Source organism: Chelonia mydas, chromosome 2 (genome assembly GCF_015237465.2).
Source record: "Chelonia mydas isolate rCheMyd1 chromosome 2, rCheMyd1.pri.v2, whole genome shotgun sequence".
Classification (NCBI taxonomy): Eukaryota; Metazoa; Chordata; order Testudines; family Cheloniidae; genus Chelonia; species Chelonia mydas.
This window is the reverse complement of record NC_057850.1, coordinates 256,278,724-256,299,485: the sequence shown is the minus strand read 5'-3', so window position 1 is coordinate 256,299,485 and position 20,762 is coordinate 256,278,724. Positions and strand designations below refer to the sequence as shown.

General features: G+C 46.5%; 1 protein-coding gene across 1 annotated transcript in view; it reads left to right on the top strand.

The window, feature by feature from the left end:
• Positions 1–20,251, top strand: part of MYL3 (myosin light chain 3) — a 40,594-nt gene extending 20,343 nt beyond the window's left edge. The window contains exons 3-7 of the mRNA XM_007059472.4: positions 8,419–8,568; positions 11,712–11,885; positions 15,865–15,942; positions 16,377–16,412; positions 19,410–20,251. Of these exons, the coding sequence (XP_007059534.1) occupies positions 8,419–8,568; positions 11,712–11,885; positions 15,865–15,942; positions 16,377–16,405 (431 nt within the window). The 3' untranslated portion in view covers positions 16,406–16,412; positions 19,410–20,251. The remainder of the gene's footprint in view (positions 1–8,418; positions 8,569–11,711; positions 11,886–15,864; positions 15,943–16,376; positions 16,413–19,409) is intronic.
• The last annotated feature ends 511 nt before the right edge of the window (positions 20,252–20,762 follow it).

Below are 20,762 nucleotides of genomic sequence, written 5' to 3'. Positions count from 1 at the left end.
TGCTGCAATTAAAAACCCATGGCTGGACCATACCCAGCTGACTCAGGCTTGCAGGATTGATACTAGGGAGCTGTTTAATTGCGGTGTAGATGTTCAACTCAGGCTGGAGCCCTGGCTCTAGGACCCTGCAAGATGGGAGGGTCCCAAAGTTCAGGCTGCAGTCCAAGCTACACATCTACACTGCAGTTAAACAGCCCCATTAGCCAAGCCCCTTATACCGAATCAGCTGGCACAGGCCAGCGGCGGGTGTCTAATAGCAGCGTAGACACACCCTCAGTCACACTTGACGCTCATGTTCAGCTGATTATCCACCATGTCCTCCAAAACTTTGTCAGAGTCACTGCTTCCCAGGACAGAGCCCCTACATCTTGTAGGTATGGCCTAGTTGCGTCTACACGAGGGGTTTTGCCAGCATAGCTGTGTCGGCTGGGCTGTGTGTGGTTTTTTTCACACTCCTTGTTGACATAGCTGTGCTATCATAATTTTGTAGTGTAGACGAGGCCTATGTACCAAACAATTGTTGAAATGTCCCTCTCTTCTTTTTCTCTTTCTTACTTTGATAGCTAATTTTGTTTGGGTCCAGATCCTTCCACAGCAGTTCCCTGGCTGTGTGTATGCACGGTGTCTAGCACATTGGTCTCTTGCTACGTGGTGGGGAGAGTAGTGGTCTATGTCAGAAGCAATTTACAACATCTCTCTGCAAGGAGAAAAGGCAGAGCCAAGGCTCCACCAGTGCCCCCTGCTCCCGGTTCTGGGCATGGAGTAAGCTGGTGCATAGCACCTCCTGGCCCCTGTGCTGCTGGACCCAAGATCTAGGCAGACCCTGCAGGGGTGCAAGAGAGACTGACTTCTTTGGGCAAGTCACCATCTAGCATGTAAAGCAGGGGTGAGGTGGGCCCTCTGACGGAGTCTGGAGAAGTGATCATTGATGGTACTTGGTCATATGGTTGGCCTGATGACGCTTGGTCACACCGAGATGCTGCAGAGGGGAACAGAGACTTTCCACACAAATGTTCCTTCAGAACAGTAAGTGGGTTTTTTTAGTTCCATTGTTTGTCCCTTTGGATGAGGTGTTATCTCCTGACCCTTACCCACCTGGTGAGCACGGCTTGTTTATCTCACAATGACCAACGCTTTCTTTCTTATAAGCTACACACATCTCCTCCTCGATCTCACCGCACTTGATCCCTGAGCCGTGTCTGCCCTGTTCTTACCATGCCTGCCATGGAGACATGCTGCACAATACACTGAGGGGAAGGGCACTTTAATTTACTCCTTGATGAAATTAAGACACATTCCCAAATGGCTCTGCGGTGCTCGGCAGAGGGTTGAAAATCACACATCGTTCAGATTACAGACATGCAAAGCAGATTTATTACATAAAGGACAACACAAACGCCCCAATGAGAAAGAATAAAATCACTCAATGTAACCATATGTCCTTTCTTTAAAAAAAAAAAAAAAAACAGCCCTTCTTTGCCTTTGAAAACTTTTCCCTGAGTTAAATTGGAATTTAATCTGTTGCAGCTACATAATGGAACTCAGAGCATTTATTTTATTTTATTTCATTTGAAGGAAAAACATCAAGTTCAATTTCCTAGCCGGCCACCCCGGTCCCAGGAACTGACACGGAAGCCGATCTCATACAGTGCTGCAAATACCACATGCTGTAGCTGGCTGTAGCTTGGCACCCAATGTGGGATTTGTTTAGACATAATTCATGCTTTGTGGTTGAACGTCTGATGGGGTTTTTAACAGGTTCTCAAATGTTTGAAAGGTAGAGCTGACAAGCTGGTTATCAGCACAGGGGAAAACTCCCCTATGGGTATGGTGCCACAGGCTGATTGAAGGGAAGGAGGATGGGTTTCTTACTTTCAGGGTTTTTCTGATCCAGGACGTATTGGATTCATGCCTTTTGTCTTGAGCCATAGGTTCTGCCACTGATGTACTGCAAGACTTGGGAAAGTAATTTCACCACCCTGTGCCTCAGTTTCCCTTCTGACAATAATAGATCATTTAAAAAAATGACTAGAGATTCCGTGTGTGTCCATTTCTGGGGCCCAGACTGTGTGGCTTGACACAGAGCCACTTTGCTCCCAATGAGATGCTGCGCTGAAGCACATCCCAGAGAGCTTTCCACAAAGGGTAAGAGAAACGCCCCATGTCTTGGACAACAGTTTCCATCTCACTGAACACAGCTACTGGCATCCAAGGTTGTGTGTGAGCAAATGCTGAGCTCACAGGGCCACATTCTGAGCTGCAAGCCAGCCCCCCTGCACCATTTCAATGGCACAAAGGGGTTGGAAAACAGCTGGATTGCCCCTAAAAGGTGATTCTCCTAAGGCTGGAGAGTCCCTTTCTGGCTCCTATGCTCTGTCCCCTCCCACTGCCCCAATGGTCCTTGGTATAGGAGATATGTAGGGGAGGGTAGAGGAGAGGGCATGGCTGGAGCACTGCTGTACTCTGCTGACTTTCAGCCAGGAGAGAACCTCTGGAGACCACAGATATATGGTGTATTTTGGAGCAGCCCTAAGGCTGCTCTAAAGTGCAGCAGGTCCAGGGCTGGTATAGACCATCCCTCGAATCAGGGAGCCATGCCCATCTCCTTCACCCACAGGCTACCAGACAGAGCTGAGAATCCAGGTTTGCCATATTATCTAGTGACAGTCTCAAAGTGGGACCCGCAGGCAGGGACCACGTCAGCCTTTGCGTCCATGAAGCGCAACACACCCCTCCCGCACTGCATCAGCAACAGTGGGAGTTACTGAGGGGAGGAAGAACACTACAGGACACCAAATCCCAGCCCATACCAACTCCACTCTGCTCTATTGACGCTTCCACATACCGTGGTGTGGATGCTGTGAGGGTACTGCCGGCAGAAGCACCGGTCAGTAAAGGCATCACGAACTGAATGAGCTAAAAATACTGCCCGCCCGTCCGGCCCTTGGTGCAATTCCTTCCTGACCCTCATTGTGGACTGGAGCCTTGAAGTTATTGGCAGTGGGTGTCTTTCCATTGATTTCAATGAGCTGTAGATCAAGCCCTGATCTTTCCCTGCTGCCTTCTGGGCTCAACCTAGGAGTTTCATCAAAGGAGATGCCTGGCCCCTTTTCCCTTTGGGTAAGGAGTCAGCTGCAGCAAGAAAGTGACAAGAGCAATCTGGTCTGTTTGATTCTGCAATAGGCAGAGGGAGATAGAGTGGAGGCGTTCGAGTGAGTTTCCCCCCCGTGGAGTGGAACGTGGAGTGGAACTGCCGCTCATCCTGCTACTACAGGGAGAGGAGAGACCAGAGAGATGGGGTGGGGAAGAGCCCCAAAATGAAGAGTGCCCAGGAAGGAGGAGAAATACAGAGACGAGGAAACAGAGAGAGGCCTGTCCCATTGCTGTTTGGTCTGGACAGTTTAAGATGATGGGTAGATTTTGGGAACTTCAGCAATGTCTTCGAGAGGGTGTTTCGGTGGAAGTTCCCAAATCGCAGCATTGCCGAGGGGGCTAATGGAATCAGAACAGACCTGCTTTCCCACAGTGCAACAGCCCTTTCCCTCCTGCCTGCCCCCAAGCAATGCACGGCAGCATCAGGCCAAGGTCTGCGCTGGAACTCAAAGACACAGCTCTGCGAGCGCCACTGAATGAGCCAGACGGAGATCGGAGCTCCTGCTGGCAAGGACTTTCAAATCGTTAAGGACAGGCCAAAGCAAATGAGAGAGAAACACTGCGAGTAAAACCCGGTGTGTTTTTCAGCTGTAGTCAGGCAAGAGCCACCACAATGGCAGGCCAGAGCCGCCACTTTCACCTTCTGCCCACGGTGATGGAAGGGCCATGATCTTCGGACAGGTTCGCAGCAAATGGCGTGGTGATAACCAGCCAGGCTGGGGAGAACCTCATTCTTGGCAGCAAAGGGTGGAGGAAACAGACCGATTGCACCGTGTCTGGTGTTGAATCTGGCCAGGCTTCTATCCCCAAGTTTGTCTCTTTCCACGTCTGCTTTCCAGAGGCATCAATTTGTTTCACTCCAGGCAGTACGATAAAAGGGCATTTTGTTTTCTATCTCAAAGGCCATGAATTTTTCAGAGGCCGGGATGTCTAAGTGGTCAGAGCACAGAAGGAGCCTCTTTCTGTCCCTGGCAAACCATCAAAGTGAAGGAGCTTAGCCAAGCCCAGTCTATGGTTCTTGTTCTTAGACAACCAGACTTCAGCGCCCTGAGTGGTCCCTGATCTAGTTCTATGATTCTCAGACTGTGGTCTGGGTGTGTCACTGCGGGTGAAGAGATGTGATTGTAGCCTCCAGCAGTCAGCAGGCTTTGAATCTAGTACCTTTAGCATGGACCTCCACCGCTGGAACTGAAGGAGTAACTCTTTTAGCTGGCAGCAGTAGCAGGCTGTTATCCTCAGCATGGTGCAGCCACTGGAGGGGGACAGAACCCACACTTTACAAGCATATCCCAGGATCATATCGCCATCTAGTATGTGGCCTCCATAAGTAGAACAACCTGCTACTTACACCTAAGAGAGTTTGCCGTTCGCCTGGGAGATGGGTGCAGAAAGAGCTGGGTTCAATCCGCATTGACAGCTTATTGAGCCTGTATGTATGTCACCCTGGTTTGTTACAGATGAGCCACGGGAGGGTCACAAAATAAATGGTTTTGAAAGCCACGCACACGTGGGTTGGGGTGGTAAAAGAGAGGCGAGTCCAAGAAAGGACGGTTCTCTGGTGAAGTGGGCTGCTTCTTGGGAAACTGATTTAGTATTAAGTTATTGGGCCAGATTCTCATTTACACTAAGGCTCCGGTGGAAAGGTTCATTTACATCCACATCAAGGTCCCTTTACACTGGCAAAGCATGTAAAGGGGCCTTTGGGTGAATCAGGCCCAACAAGCTAGCAGTCAGTTAATAATGAGGACAGACAAATCTAGAAAATCCCCAGCTGCTGGAGACGGGACACTAGCGGGAAAGGCTCTGAGTAACTTCAGAGAATTCTTTCCCAGGTGTCTGGCTGGTGGGTCTTGCCCATATGCTCAGGGTCTAACTGATCCCCATATTTGGGGTCAGGAAGGAATTTCCCCCCATGTCAAACTGGCTAAGACTAGGGTGGGCGGGGGGGTTCGTCTTCATCTGAACATGGGGCATGAGTCACTTGCAGGTTTAAACTAGGGTAAATGGTGAATTCTCTGTAACTGAGGTCTTTAAACCACACTTTGAGGACTGCAGTAACTCAGCCAGAGGTTAGGGGTCAATTACAGGACTGGGTGGGTGAGGTTCTGTGGCTTGCAACGTGCAAGAGGTCAGACTAGATAATCATGATGGTCCCTTCTGACCTTAAAGTCTATGAGAAAGATCCTCTAACCCTTCAATCCATGCCCCAGATCCAGGTTCCAGCTCTGATCGCTTGTGGAGACTTTCCACCTTTGTACGCCAACAAATACAGTCACCAGAAATGTGTCTCATGTCAGGAGAAGTAAATGTTGCCAAAGAATTGGTTTTATACCCACCTCGCAAACCTTGTGCTTGGGTGCATCACCAAGCAGGTACTTCCCATCACAGACTTGTCCTAATTCCATCTCTCCTTCACCTCCTAGCGCTCTGTGGACTATGGGTCAGAGGATGAGCCCCTGACGCTGGTGAGCAGTTGTTCACATGGGCAGTCTCACTGGAGTCCATGCTCACCAACCTCTAGGCTCCAGTCCCACCACCAGTGGTGGGGCTCAATGCAGGAATGAGGTTCTCTGGCCTGTGTGATGCAGGACCCTAGGCTGGATTATCACAATTGTCACTCTAGCTTTAACAGCTACACATTACTGAATCTGGCCCTTAATATTGCAGTTATTCCTCTCCTGTCTGCCTTTCTCTCCCCAGTCTGCATGTCATGGGAGTCTGGTGAGACTAGATTTCCTTAGCCCTCCCTGGATCCTGTTTCATTCACTTATTCATTAGTTTGCACTCAGAATTTTGCTCACTTCTCCTCTCATTTTTTATCATCTCTCTCCTTTATTTCCATTTTTTCATTCTTTCCACTGGCATCTCCTGGCAGCTTTCTCTTTCTTTCCCTGTTAGTCCCTTCCTTCTCCACTCTCCTTTTTCCTCCTGCAGCACTTTGCTTGTTTCTACCCCCCTGCTCTTTTCTTCCACTGCTTCTTTCTGCATCCCCTCTCTCCCTTCCTAGATATGCACAGTCTCTCTGTCTCTCCCTGTCTCTCTGTTTTTCTTCTTGCTCTCTCTCTCTCTTTCCCTCTCCTGGGCGTTGTCCCCATAGACAGGGCAGACACCAGATCCCCTGGGAATTATTTGCTACAGCATGGGGCTCATCTCATGGTACCCTTGCTGATGGCTGGACAGAGAACGCCATAGTGCGTGGTATTCCAATTTGCTCCATTTCCAGCGGTTCTGTTGGGATTCGGGGCAGCAGGGAAATCCACCTATCTATCTTAGATGCTTAACCTCTCACCGTGCCGTGGAAGCCCCGAGAAAGCTTAAGGGCAGGCCTGAACTTGATTTGAAACTGGGCCTCTTGCAGCATCTTGTAATAGGACATGCTGCGCCATAGTCACCTGCAGCTCGGGTGGTTCTTTATCGTAATGAAAGTGCGCTCTCACAAGAGCACAAGGCCTATGGCTTTGGGGGATCGCTTGTGGCCGTATACAAAAGCATCCCTCTTTCTGAGCTCAATGGCTCGCACAGTTGCACTCAGAGCAGTGAAACCGGGGATGCTCGTCCCTCCTCTATACTTAAGTTAGCCATTAAACCACTTGCAGGCTCAGTGCATATATTATTATGACTAATTGCTTCCTACATTCTCAGCTTGAATAGCTTGTGTTCTTCTCCCCCGTCCAGCCATTAAGGAATCTGGTCCCAAAGAGACCAGAAATACACCGTCCAATACATACCCATTGCCAATGCCAGTTCAATCCATTCCCAGCCCAACCAGGAGAACATGGGATAATGGGCGTATTACGCATCATTGACTGCCTGGGCCTTTCTTTCCAATTTGAAATAACAGATTTGGATGGTAACCTGGCACTGACCGCGGGGTGTGAGGTTATGTATTTATTGCTGCACTTCAAGGTCTTCACATTTACAGCGAAGCAAGGGTCACGCAGGAACAGTGAAACAGGAAGTTTGACAGTTCTAGTGTTGCAAAGTCACTTCCTCATCACAGAGCAGAACATTTCAAATCCACCCGCCAATAATGTCTATCATTCTTGAAAACGTTTCGTGGTATAAGTTATTGGCTGATTTTCAAGCTGTCCCAACAGCAGCTAGAGTAGCCTAGGGGCTGCTTTTGATTATGACAACTGCTTACAACCCCTAAGAGACCATATGCCAACTGTGCATTGAAGTAGCGGAGAGTGGAGCTCTGTTCTGCTACTCCCTGCATGCCCACTGCCTGCCTCTGCCTGTCCCTGACACACAGCATAGGTGACCTGTTGGTACAGGAACCAGCTCCTACCATCTTTACACTACAGCCAAATTCTGGCTCCATTGTGCTACTCAGCTACTCCTTTGTGCCGCTCAGAATCTAGCCCTTAACTTTTAAGGCCTACAAGACTTTCTGATTCCCAGGGCTTTCAAATAGCAACACCAATCCTCCCTGTTCTGCCGTTGCTTCAACAGATTGCCAAGAGGGAAGCTTCCTAGTCGGTTGCTAACCACTATTACATTGTTCGTCTTTAGCAGTCAATTATTCTCACTATATAGTTCCCTTAGGTTGAATTCGTTCAATCGTCGTTCAGTCATTATGTTCAATGGGCTTTTATCTGAGCAAAGACTGTACAGTTAGGCCATTACATTAGCCTGTCTTTACTGACAATACCTCTTGAAGGGGTGAAGGGGCTGTATTATAATTAGTCACCTCAAGTGTCAGAGGTAGGGTTCACCCTGGATAAGCACCCCAACGTCTTGGGGGTTGATCCCCACACTGGCAGTGTGTGTCAAGTGAGCATCCACTACAAGAGAACAGCCTGCAAATGCTACCAGCCAGTAGAGATGCCCCTTTAACTCAAATGGAATAGGAAGCTCCTGTATTGTAAAACCCTACGGATGACTCATGCAGGGGATTGTTACGCAAGCAATTAACATGTAGAGCTGCTATTGAAGCCAATGAGAGTTCTGGGCCATGGAGCGCACTCTCACTGGTGTGCATAGCTCTCAAGGTCTGGCTTTCCCATGAGCTTTCCTGTATTTCCCCTGAGTCGGAAATACCACAAGAAGAACCGTTTGACCTGTTTAATTCCATTCCCAGCTGGAAGCAGGAAGTGTGGTGGAGGAGGAATGCAAACATATCAGAGAACAACAATGTTAATGAACTCTTCCAAATTGCAAACCAAAAAGTTCAAGGTCAGGTTGAGTGAGAGTTTGGGGGGAAGGTTCAGACAGGCTATTACTTTATCTCTCTCTCTGTGTTTTTCTCTTTGTGTCTCCCAGAATTTAAGGAAGCCTTCTCGCTCTTCGACAGAACTCCTAGCTCTGAGATGAAGATCACATATGCGCAGTGTGGAGATGTTCTGAGGGCTTTGGGGCAGAATCCAACCCAAGTGGAGGTCCACAAAGTCCTTGGCAGACCCAAACCAGAAGGTCAGTGACCCTCTTTCTGTTTGTTTTCAGTGAGAGATCTCCAGGAGTAAATTGTCAGGCCAGTCGGATCGTGTCTCCCTCGATTGGTGGAAAGATTGATTGAGGTTAACATAACAACTTGGAGCAGCCTCCTCTGGGGTTCCAAGTCAATCAGGGGCAATGAGAAGAGATGGTCATTGTGGTCAAGGCACTTGAGTGGAATCTGGGGTCTCTGATCTCAATTCCTAGCTCTACTATGCATTCCCTGGGCAAGACACTTAGGGCTGAATGCTCAAAAGGAATTCGGCGTTATGATGATGAGTGTCACAACAACTAACTTCTAGGTGCCTGGAAAAATCACAGTGATTCTCAAAGCCTGAGTTAGGCACCTAAGCTCTTACACATGAATGGGGAGATATAGGTATCTTACATTTTTCAGAGTAGCAGCCATGTTAGTCTGTATCCGCAAAAAGAACAGGAGTATTTGTGGCACCTTAGAGACTAAAAAATTTATTTGAGCATAAGCTTTCGTGGGCTACAGCCCACTTCATCAGATGCATAGAATGGAACATATAGTAAGAAGATATATATATATATATATATATATATACATACATACAGAGAACATGAAAAGGTGGAAGTTGCCATATCAACTCTAAGAGGCTAATTAATTAACCTTACATTGTGATTCACCAAAGCCACCACACAAGGCAGGCAGCCGCCTAAGCTAGCCATTGGGAGATGCTGGCCAGAGGGGTGTGTCCTCTCTCACAGAGATAGGCACTTGAGTTCCAGCTGCAGGGAGGCACCTAGTTCTGCTTGTGATTCTGAAGCCGGGAACCCTCCTTGGAGTTAGGTGCCTCATGCCATTTTAGCAAGAAGCCAGGGGGAGAAGAGACCTTTTCGCCCGGTGGTGAGGGTGTTCACCTGGGATGTGGGAGACCCCTGGTTCACCTCTCCTTCTGCCTGAAGTGGAGAAGCTATTGCACTGCAGATATATAATTAAGGACCCATTGGAACAGGAGAACTGGATCCTGGGTCCCCCCCCATCCTGGGTGTGCTCTAACCAGCAGGCTATGGAGTCATGCTCATGTGGGTATGCTCTCCCTTCTCTGAAACAGGAGAGACTGAGGGAGGGAGGGAGAGTCTGCAACAGGAGAGACTGAGGGAGCCCCACATGAGAAAAGCCCATTGCCCAAAGGTTAGAGCACTCAACTGAGAGGTAGCAGATCCCTGTTCAGATCCCTTCTCTCAGGTGCGTATCCTAACCATTGGGCTGTAAGTTGTGAGGGAAGGCCTATTCCACATCTTCTCCTCTTTCCCACCCCCAGCTGTTTTAGGTAAGCTCCCCTATGGGGGCTCGCAGGCAGCCTCTGGGCACACCTTCTGGATCGGGCCCCTCCGGTGAGGGAGGCGTCCACATAGCCATCTTCCCTTGGTTTGTGGATGGCTTTGGGGCTCATGCCCCTAGGCACCCACAAGGAGGCAGCCGTGTGCACATCCAAAGGTAGAAACATAGGTGACGAGGGAACTCATACTGCAGAGACATAGGTGCCAAGCGTGTTTAGGTGCCTTCAGGGTTCAGCATTGCAGTGGTCCCAAAACGGAGACTGAGGTACCTAAAACAGGGACTTGGGCACCTATCTCCTTTTGTGCATTCAGCCCTCAACACTTAATCTCTCTCTGCCTCGATTCCCCGTCTCTGTAATGGGGATAATGATACTTCCCTGCCTCACAGGATTGCCTTGAGGATAAAATTCATTTCTGTTGAGCAGGTGCTCAGATATTCGGAGGGTGAAATGAGCAGATAGGTAGACTGGATTGTAGGGTGTTCTCTGCTCTTTAAAAAAAAGTGTCACGTGATCTTTAATGTTGGGTTTTCAGGTCTCCTCTGAAAGCTCCCCACACTCAATATATCTGCTCATAGGAATGCAGGGCTGAGTCTCCCTGACCCACACCTACAATCTAGCCCTGCAGACCTGCCCACACTGTCTGCCATCTCCATTTAAGCTAATTGGAATGGAGGCCGCTCAGCACCTTGGAGGATCAGGCTCTTATTGAATAATTGTGATCAATCAAGATACAGCAAGTTTGGCTGATGACACAAGGGTGGACTTCGGGGCTATCCAAGAAAGAACTGTACCTTACGAGGACCTCATTCCTTAGCTCAGTATGGGAGGCACAGGATCATAGAAATTAGAGATGGAAAAGGCCCATCTGATAACCAGCCCCTTTTCTGCCTGCTCCCCAGTTTTAAACATGCCTATGCTACAGGGCTGCCACCACTGCCCTGATGCCCTGGGGAGACTACAGCAAAGTAAAACTGATTCCACTGCCAGGACTGTTTTCCAGATATTAATTTTCATTTGCTCAGTTTCATGTACTTAGTCTTAATTAATAAGCATTGATTAACCCTAAACAATTGTTTCCCCTCCATGGCATTTACATATTTCAAATACTTGCAGATGCTGTCTGTCCATCCCATACATACCCATGTATCCATTCCCAACCATGATAATGTATCCATCCATACCCATACATATTCATCTATGCACCCATCCATCCCATCTATCTATCTATCCATCCATCCACCCCGATTCTTCTCCATCTATCTAGCCATCCCTCCCATGTATCCATCCAATCATCCCCATCCATCTCCCCATGCATCCCCATTCATATCCATCTATCCACCCATCCCCATTCATACCCATCTATCTATCTAGCCTAATTCATACCCTTCCACCCATCCATCCATCCATCCATCCATCCACCCTCACACATATCTAATCTATCTATCTATCTATCTACCTATCTATCTGAGAGACAAGCTGGGTGAGGTAATATCTTTTATTGGACCAACTTATGTTGAGGTAAAAAGACATTAACTCACCCACCTTATCTCTCTAATATCCTGGGACCAACACGGCTACAACTGCAAATATCCATCTATCTAGCATTCTCCATACACCTCTCTCTCTCTCTCTCTCTCTCCCTCCCCTCTGTTCTTATCATGGTCCCATATTCCTGCCCTTCTGTTTAGCTGACAGTTTGCCAAGCTCCCTCGCACACATCCTGCAAGGTGCTGTTCACCTTCTGAATGGCCCTGAGCCCCACTGTCTCCACAGAATCCCTTGCATCTTTCTGTTGAACCTGTGATCTTACAGAAATGAACAGCAAAATGATTGACTTCGAGACCTTCCTGCCCATGCTCCAGCACATCTCCCAGACCAAAGACACGGGCACCTATGAGGACTTTGTGGAAGGCCTGCGAGTGTTTGACAAGGAGGGGAATGGAACGGTCATGGGTGCTGAACTCCGCCATGTTTTGGCAACTCTGGGTAAGGCGAAGCTTTCTTTATATCATTTCAACTCTGAGGTCTTTTCAGAACAGCTGGTAACGTACTGACTGGTGTGAATGTGCACCACTGCTCTCTGCTGGACAGAAAGACAGGTGCACTTAAGCATCTGGGATGATTATGTCACCCTCTAGCGGCAGGGATCCGAAGAACTCCTAAAATGATTCCAGCTCAGGGTCATTATCTTTCAGCTCAAATGTTCACAGATTTTCTCTCTTTCTGAGTTCTGAGTTCTCTCTTTCTAGTTCTATCATTCTATTCTCCCTGACAACTGTTAATTTATATGGTCAATTGTCCAGCTCTGGAAGACACTTTCTTTGTAAACTGTGAAAAATTCATCTGTGTCTTTGTTGTTTTTCTTTAGTTGCATAGACTTATGATGAAGGCATTCCATTTTAGGCCCATCTCTGCTACTGACACTTGAGAAGATTAAAATAGAATTTTAAATGTCAAATTCCCGTTTTACCATGTATGGTGTTTGTTTACTTTGGGGTCCAAATTAGGTGACCAGAGTCCTGATTTTAATAGGGACAGTCCCAGTATTCAGGGCTTTGTCTAATATAGGCACCTATTACCGCCCCCCCCCACCACCACCACACACACCATTCTGATTTTTCACACGTGATATCTGGTCACCCTAGACCAAATTCAGTGCCGAGGCACGTGGGCCCATGTCAGTGAGGTCAGGGGAGCTGCGTCCATTCAAAGCATCTTGGACAAAGAAACTAGTTTGCTCAGTTTGGTCAATTTCACTTCTTTAGCTTGACATTTCCCCTTTCTGGTTCTCCTGACCCAGCACAACACTGTAATGTCTGGCTTTCAAGCCCTGGTGGGGAATATTTCAGTCCAAAGGAAAATCATTGAGTTAGCAAAAAATTCAGTGCATTTTTATTCAGATTAAGATTTCGAATTAATGGCCTAGAGCCCCAACTGGTGTAAATCTGGGTTCAGTGGAATGACATAGATTTCCACCAGCTGGCCCAATGTGCCCAAAATCAATGATGTAAAATTGGATTAACACAGAGGTGAACCCTGACCAGTATAATTATATTTTAAATGCCATCTATATATTTGGCTAAAGCTACCTGACAATTTCACTTTCCAGCTGAAACATTGATTGACCCCAACTTTTTAAAATCGTCACACACATATCTTGTTACTGATTAGCCGATCTGAAGTGGCTTTTTACATGTATTTGGCTCTATGTTTCAGGGGGGGAAAGGTTTTCAATTCGCCATTAAGCAGTTAATAGAAAACCTGTTGAGTGTGACTTCACATCCGCGGACCCTTTAATTGCAGCATACTTTCCTGGCAGTCACATACGGTGCTGAATAAGACCCTTAAGCAAACTCCATGAAAGTCACTGGAAACATTTGCATTGACTTCAAAGGACTTTTGAGCAGGGCCAAATCTTCACCCAGTGAAAACTGGTGCAGCTTCCTTGGCTTCGATGGAGCTCCAGCAGTTTATCCCAGCTGAAGATTTGGGCCGTTCTACACACCAATGGGCAGGCATGTAGCCGCTCTGTCAGCGTCCAACTTTGAAGTTTCATTGCAAAAGGTATGTGAAGCAAGGTAAAATTGCTAGACAGCTCATTGTGGGCCTGCTCCGGGTGATTATTACATACTGCTACTATGGTGTTGCTTTAAAGGTCCCAGAAAAGACCAAGGCCCCATTCACATAAAAAGAGACAGTCCCTGCCCCAAAGAGCTTACACTCTAAAGAGACTAGACAGACACAGGCTGGGAGAAGAAATGGGCCCAGAGAGAGGAAGAAGCTCCCTTCCCCATGTGATTAGTCCATGAGCCTGACTCTGCTCTCATTTACACCAGTGTTGAAATCCAAATTGGTCCAGTGCAGTTGTGATGGGGCCGTCACGAAGAATTCAGATTTTAAAGCAGACACCGCGCCAGTCTTCAGTTTCAAATGGGACGTGCTAAGGTGCCAGGAAGCAGAGGGGGAGACAAGTGGATGAGCCAGGAATGGGCTCGGGGCAGACACCATGGCAGGCTGGGGGCAGAGAGGTGCGACCGGGAGTTAGGGAATGTGCTAAATACTCAGCTCAAGTTGTGGTCACTTGGGCAGGAAAGTTCGATCCTAACCAAGGGGCAGGAGAGATTGTGCAGACTCTGCAACATTGGGGGAAGGTGACGGGAGATGGGTCCCAGCCGGGACCACCCACAGAACAAGTACAGTGCAGGGGAGAACTCCCATCCACCTGATGCAGGCAATAGGACCCACGCTCCAGCCTCCTGCTGTGTGGACAGGGGCATGCAGAGTAGCCGCCCGTGCAGAAACTGTAGCAGGGACTGGCCAGGCACTGATGATGTCATCTGGATGCTTCCTACAGGTTGGACTCTGGACAGCCTCTGCCCTGTGCTGACTGACTGTTGTCCCCAACCCACAATATCTTCACTTCAGCCTCACTCCAAATGCCCTCTGTTCTCCCCTCCTCTCTTTCCTCTCTCTTCTGCCCTGCCCTGCCCTCCTTCTTTAAGTTCTCTCCCTCCCCTTGCCTTTCCATTCTCTGATCCCCTCCTAATAGAGCAGAATTCAAAAGAAAAATTTTGACACTAACATGACAGTTGCCAACCATCACAAATTGTGTGTTATACTCCTTGTCCCCTACCCCGAATCTGTCTTGCCTATATAGACTGTAAGATGCTTGGGGCCAGGACTGTCTCTTACTCTTTCTACAGCACCTAGCACAATGCGGCCGCATCCTTAGGCAGTCCCTAGGCACTACCATAAATATATTAATCACAGTGTTGTTAACCTGAAGTACTCAAAAATCATGCCATCAGTTTAAATACATGATACTTTTTAAAAATAAACTCAGTTCTTTTTATTTGTCTTCTGATCTCAGAGCAATTAGGTTAACCTGGGTCATGTTCTCAGGGTTTTCCCTACAACTAGAAACTCACTTTTTTAGAAAAAACGAGAGCTAAGATTCTCACTTAATCACAGGACTCCCGGAGTTGGGGCTTTAAGAAAACTATACTCACAATTAAATTGCCAGAGTTGGCAACGTTGTAAATCATAATCATAGTTAATACTATCTAAAATAAATTCCTTCTATAAATTAGTCTCTGTTAACTCTCCAGATGGCTCCATGCTTCGCTCCCAAGAGCACCATTTCAATCAATAGTTGTTGTGTCACTGATTTCAGTAGGAGCGGGAGCAGACCCTGAAAGAGCAGGGGTCCTGTGTTACATCTTGGATCCCTCCTGGATCTAAAACTCAAAGCTAAACTGAAGTGACTTTACTATGAGTTTTTCTTGAGTGAAAACTGAGGGGAAAAAGGTCCCATCGATGCCAAAGTCCCATTGATTTTAATTGATGTCATTAATTTCAATGGAAGTGAGGTGCCTAAACATATTTAAAAATCTGGACCTCAGGGCTTTAAGATTTTGCCCCTAAAGTATGGTTATACTTAGAAAAGTGATAATGTGAAAAAGATATGGTGGGGATTTCCATATTTGTTCAGAGTCACTGGCTTTTAGATCAAATTTCCTCTGTTTGCAAGCCCTAAAGTGGATTTTTAACACTCAGTATTGCAAATTCACCTTGGGATCTCTCTCTCTCTCTCTCTTTTCTTATGTGGCATCCATCATCATAGCACCTGAGCACTTACTGAGTATTAAAAACACACATTACCAATACCTTATTTCATCCAGGTTCTTTTTGCTACTTAGATCTTCAGTGTGAAATGAAGCAGGTATGCGAGGTAGCATAGAATCTGTGTCTCTCCCAAACCTGTATGAGAATTGCAAAGTTTGATTTCTCTACACCAAGTCAGCAGCTATGACTTGAAGGCAGACAAACAGACAGATAGCAGCTAAGATGAGTAAGAAGGTGCTGTTATCGTGTAGGTAGTTTTTGGACGGTGACCACTATCCAACCCAAGTGATGGTTCGGACACTCCAAATCACTGAGCAGGAATTTGTTTTTTTCTATCCAGGTGAGAGGTTGAGTGAAGAGGAGGTTGATAAGCTAATGGCTGGCCAGGAAGATGCCAATGGTTGTATCAACTATGAAGGTACGAGGTGGTTAGGGTTGGATTAATCTCACAAGGCTTGGTGTCATTAAGCCTGTGAAAGTTTGGCGCAATGATGGGCCTCAACCACATAGCTAAGATTTGAATCTGACCTTCCCCAAAGTTTGGGTGCCATGATCCAGTTCAAGTCCATTGTCCTCAATGAGATTCCTTGCACCTTCCACAGAAGCAGCTGAGGCTGGCCACTCAGATGTGGGCTAGAGAGACCATTAGAACATACTGTAGATATTATCTTAAAGATCTGTAGAGCACTTGCCACCATGGCACCTGGGGGCTTATTTACAAAGCTAAATTGCATTAATTATGCAAAACGATGAGTGGGGAATGGAATTAAATAACAACAGTGCTGAACAGATGCAGAATGCTCCTGAAGTGAAGGAAATAGATGCTAAATTATCTCTTTCTATTCATTCCAGCTTTTGTGAAGCACATCATGTCCAACTGAACACTAGGTGAGCCTCTTCCTTCTTCATCCCCCAATCCCACCATTATTTCAGTTTCCCCTGTTGGCTTTGCAGCCTCCGCCTCATCTTGGGGGTATAGGGTGGGGTCCCATGTAGCTGGAACTCAGCCGTTTTCTCCAAAGCCACTGTCAAAGATGCCCTGGACACTGAGGAGAATCGTCTGGCCAGCTACCCCCCCACTGTGAGGTGGTATCTGTTGTTCAGTTTGTATAATAGGGATATTTATCCCCTTCAGATCATTTTCAGGAGACCACAAGACAAATACTATTGTGAATGAGCATTATGAAATCTGAAGCTATGTTTTCTTTTCAGTTTTGTCCAGAGTTATATTTCCAATTTGCTCTTCCATCTCTGTTCTGGAAAACAGCACTTTTGGGTGTGAGGGCATTTCAGAGATGAAATCTTTCAGGGCTACATTTTCAGCTCTTAAATCAAGAGTTTATTGCACAAGAGGCTGGAAATAATTTATCCCCATTACACTGATAATGAGAGGCCCAATTCATAACTATCTGTCTGATCACCCACCCCACCAATTTTGGGGGATGTAAAATGAAACTCACCCTTAGTTTTGGCTTATCTCTTGCTAGATGCCATAATACAGGCCTTTGAGAAGAGGGTGAAGGGTGGCTGGGGGGAGCATGGAATCTATCTATGTCTCTGAGTTCGGCTTGGAAAACCCATCATGGCGTGAAATGCAAATGATCAGTTACAGGGGATGAAAATTTTCAGTGGACTGTAGGAGGAACTCAGCCGAGAACTTCCATTCAAGGGAGTTACACATAATTTTCCACACTGCACTGGAACTAAAGTACAAAGACCCTGTGACCTACCGTCTCAAAACTATCTAGTGATTTAGGGTGCTTACATTTTAGATACTCCAATGTAAGGCACCCTAAAAGGGCCTCACTTTCAGAAGATGGGCTCTCAGCACTTTCTGAAAATCAGGCCCCTTAGAGGTGTCCCAAGTTGAACACCTGAAAACTGAGGACCCTAAAATCACTCATCACTTTTGAAAATATAGTTGTGTAATTTAAAGGCTTTGCTGTCATAGTCTTTCCCTGTAGGGAAGTCGAGAAGAAACCGATTAGGGAGGAAGTCACGGGTAAACGAAAAATGATGTCTAAATAGAAAGAAGCAACTCAATCTTATGGCTCTAAACCCAGATCCTCAGGAGAATTACTGGCCATTCACAACACAGATTCTCCACCTTTATGGGCAGCTATCCCAGTTTTCCAGATGAAGACCTCAGTTGTTCCAGGCAGTACCTTTGGCCTCCCATTCAGTAATGTGTTCTCCAAACCACAATAGAGCTTAAGTACCCCAAACCCAAGTCTCGCCATGCCAAACTGGCTGAACTTCATTTCCAGTATTTACTGCCCATCGTTTTTTTATCCCTTCCTGGAAAACATTTCTGAGTGTCTTATCCCAGTATTGATATCTTTACAGCCCATGGGAAAAGTCTGACCTAGGAACCAACCACCCCACTTATTTCACAAAGGATCTGATAGGCCGGGAAAGAGATTGGCTTCATTTGGACCAGTTCCTTTCTCTTCAGCTTTGGTTTATTTTTCTACCCGTGCACTGACTTGGCCCAACTTTGCTTAGCTTGTGAGATCTGGCACTGTCACAACCCACGGACAGGACAGCAGAATAGTGGCTTTTTGGTTTTGTGCTCGCTGAGGCCCTAGAGATTGAGTTCATTTCAGTAGGAGTTAAGTCCAGGTCTCCAATACTTTTGTTCCAAAATATAATTTGCCACTAAAATGTGAGTTGGCTTTAAACAGCTGCTGTTTTCTTGTCACTGTCCAGTTCTCTTTCTTTTGGGCCTTTCTCTCTCATCCCTACGTACACACTGTTTTAGCAAATGCCTGGCACATTTAAAATCCTGCTGGCCCACATCCAGAATGGACTGTGCCCACAGCTAACATAATGCATCATGATTATTATTTAGAGATAGTCCCAAATCGAATGCACGTCATCCCACCGCAGCTTTGGGAAAATTCAGATCTGGAGCCCAAATGTATAACAAACCCCTAATGGTATAACAAGCCAACTCCAAACCCTGGACATGAATCCATTTGAGTTTTGTGGAGGTTTGGATCTGAATCTCAGTTGGGAGCATGGCTCTGTTTAATAGGTCAAACCAAAGCATCAGGCCTGAACATCCCAAGCACTGAGGGAAGCATGGATCTGGAGCCATATGTAGCAGCTTAAGCTCATCTGTGTTCTTCTTGTTTATGATCATGGGTTATCACCACTAGTTTGCCTGTTTGCATCTTTATTCTCAACCACAGACTGGTCCCTCCACTTACTCTCCAACCGGCTGCTGCAAACTCTTGATAATACAGTATAATTTGTTACATCCTCTGCTAGTGAATCCTCAGTTTATTTTGTTAGATCTCTGGGCCAAGTGCTTTTCTGGATCTCAGCCAGCTCTTCTTGCTTCACATTCAGCCTGGCCGTAGGGAAGCATTCCCAGATTTGCTGCTCTTTTCACTTCTTACGCTAATAACTCAGAAAAGGTACAAGGCACGGGCGATGCTGTTGCCTCTCTGTGGGATGGAAACTGTGGTCAGATAAGAGTAATGAGTGCAATATAAGAAACAAGATAGGGAGATAGTATGGTCTAGAGGATAGGACACTGGGCTATAACTCACTGTTCCTGGCTTTGCCACTGGGTTGCCATATGTCCTTGGGAAAGTCACTTTGCCTCTTTGTTCTTCTATTCCCTTTTCTGTGTTTTTAATTAAGACCCTTAGCTCATCAGGGCAGGGACTGTCTTTCACTTTGTACAGTGCCTAGCACAGTGGGACCCCAATCTCTGGCAATTACTGCAATATAAATAATAACACTGGAGTGAGAATCAGTTTGATGTTTCATTATTGATAATCTGAGTGCAGATCCAAGAGAAACTGAAGCTGCTTGGGGCTTTGCTTTTTGCTGTTCTTTTTCCCCCCTCGTGCTTAAAAATAACTTTGTTTTTAGGACAAGACAGATTCCGACGAACCCCCGATGCTGGCCTTGGATTTTGACGTAACGGAATGTCTCTTCATTTTCCAGCCCAGATTCCTGTTACAAAGCTACAAAATGTCCCAGCCCTGAGGTTATTTGGATAATTTTTTTTTTTCATGGGAGGATGGGTGGCCTTTACAGAGATGTGGCAATCAGAAGGAACTGGGGTCTGAATTTTGAGTACCTGGGCACTCTCATTGCTCTCTGATACCTGAGATAAAACAGCGACTTGAATCATATAGGCTGGGGGGAAGGATATTTCACTTATTTCATACCAAAAAAGAACTGGAAGATCTGAAATGTAGCAGAGATTTTTTTCCCCCTAACACAACTGGATCCATCTCTTTGCATTTGTTGCGTCCGGAGGAATTTGAGGCTTCAAAGTTAGCTCAGAAGTAAGCTGGAATAGGTGGAATTAACACTGATTAGTGCAAAGATCTCTCTGGTGGGCAGGAAATATTGTCTGGGGGTGTACTGGACCTTGAGGGAACGTGGGGGAGGGAGATGCGTAATACCCACCAATGCGCCAACAAATGCAACCTAATGCACCAGCTTCTGGGATATAGAAGGTGCAAGTTTAGTTTCAACCTGAAGAAAACCCCTTTTCTGGCATGAAGTGTGGGCATTTTAACTTGTTTTTGTGTCAGTTAAAAGGTGTCACAAAAAAAGTCCACCTTGTCCATAAAGGTCTCTTCCAGGTCAACAGCCTGAATGATGGAGTAAGTGAAATGTCTGTCCCGGTTCAGATTGGAGAATGTTCTAATATACATGTCTATTGTTACTGTAGCTTTTCTCATTAAAGCATTCTTTTCTCATTTGGGGGTGGGTCTTTGTTCCTTGTTCGCTGCATTTTATGCGTGTGTGTGTGTGTATTAGAAAGGGGCCATAGCTAAAGCCACAAGTCTGAACTGCAGGTGGGGGTCTCAATTTCTCATTTCTGTGATGGGCATAACAAAATCATGGTTCCAACCCTTCTGTAATGTGGTGGTTTGAGATGCATTCCAAATCTGATGGCAGGGCATTTCGATTCTGTGTTCGTACATTTTAGAGCTTAATTCCCTCTACTGCAGGAATCCCTGGGTGAATTTCTATGGCCTGTGTTATGCAGGAATGCAGAGTCCATGATCACGGTGGTTTCTTCTGGCCTTAAAACCTATGGCTCTATTGAGCCGGATTGTACAGTTTCAAGATGCAAACTTGGATCTGAATCTAGAGCTGAGATTCTGGGTAGGTCCAACTGAATAGATAAAACTCAGCCATTTTCTCCAAGGGGAGACAAAACGTCACTTAGATGCCTTCTAGACAAGTCCCCAAAATGATTTAGGT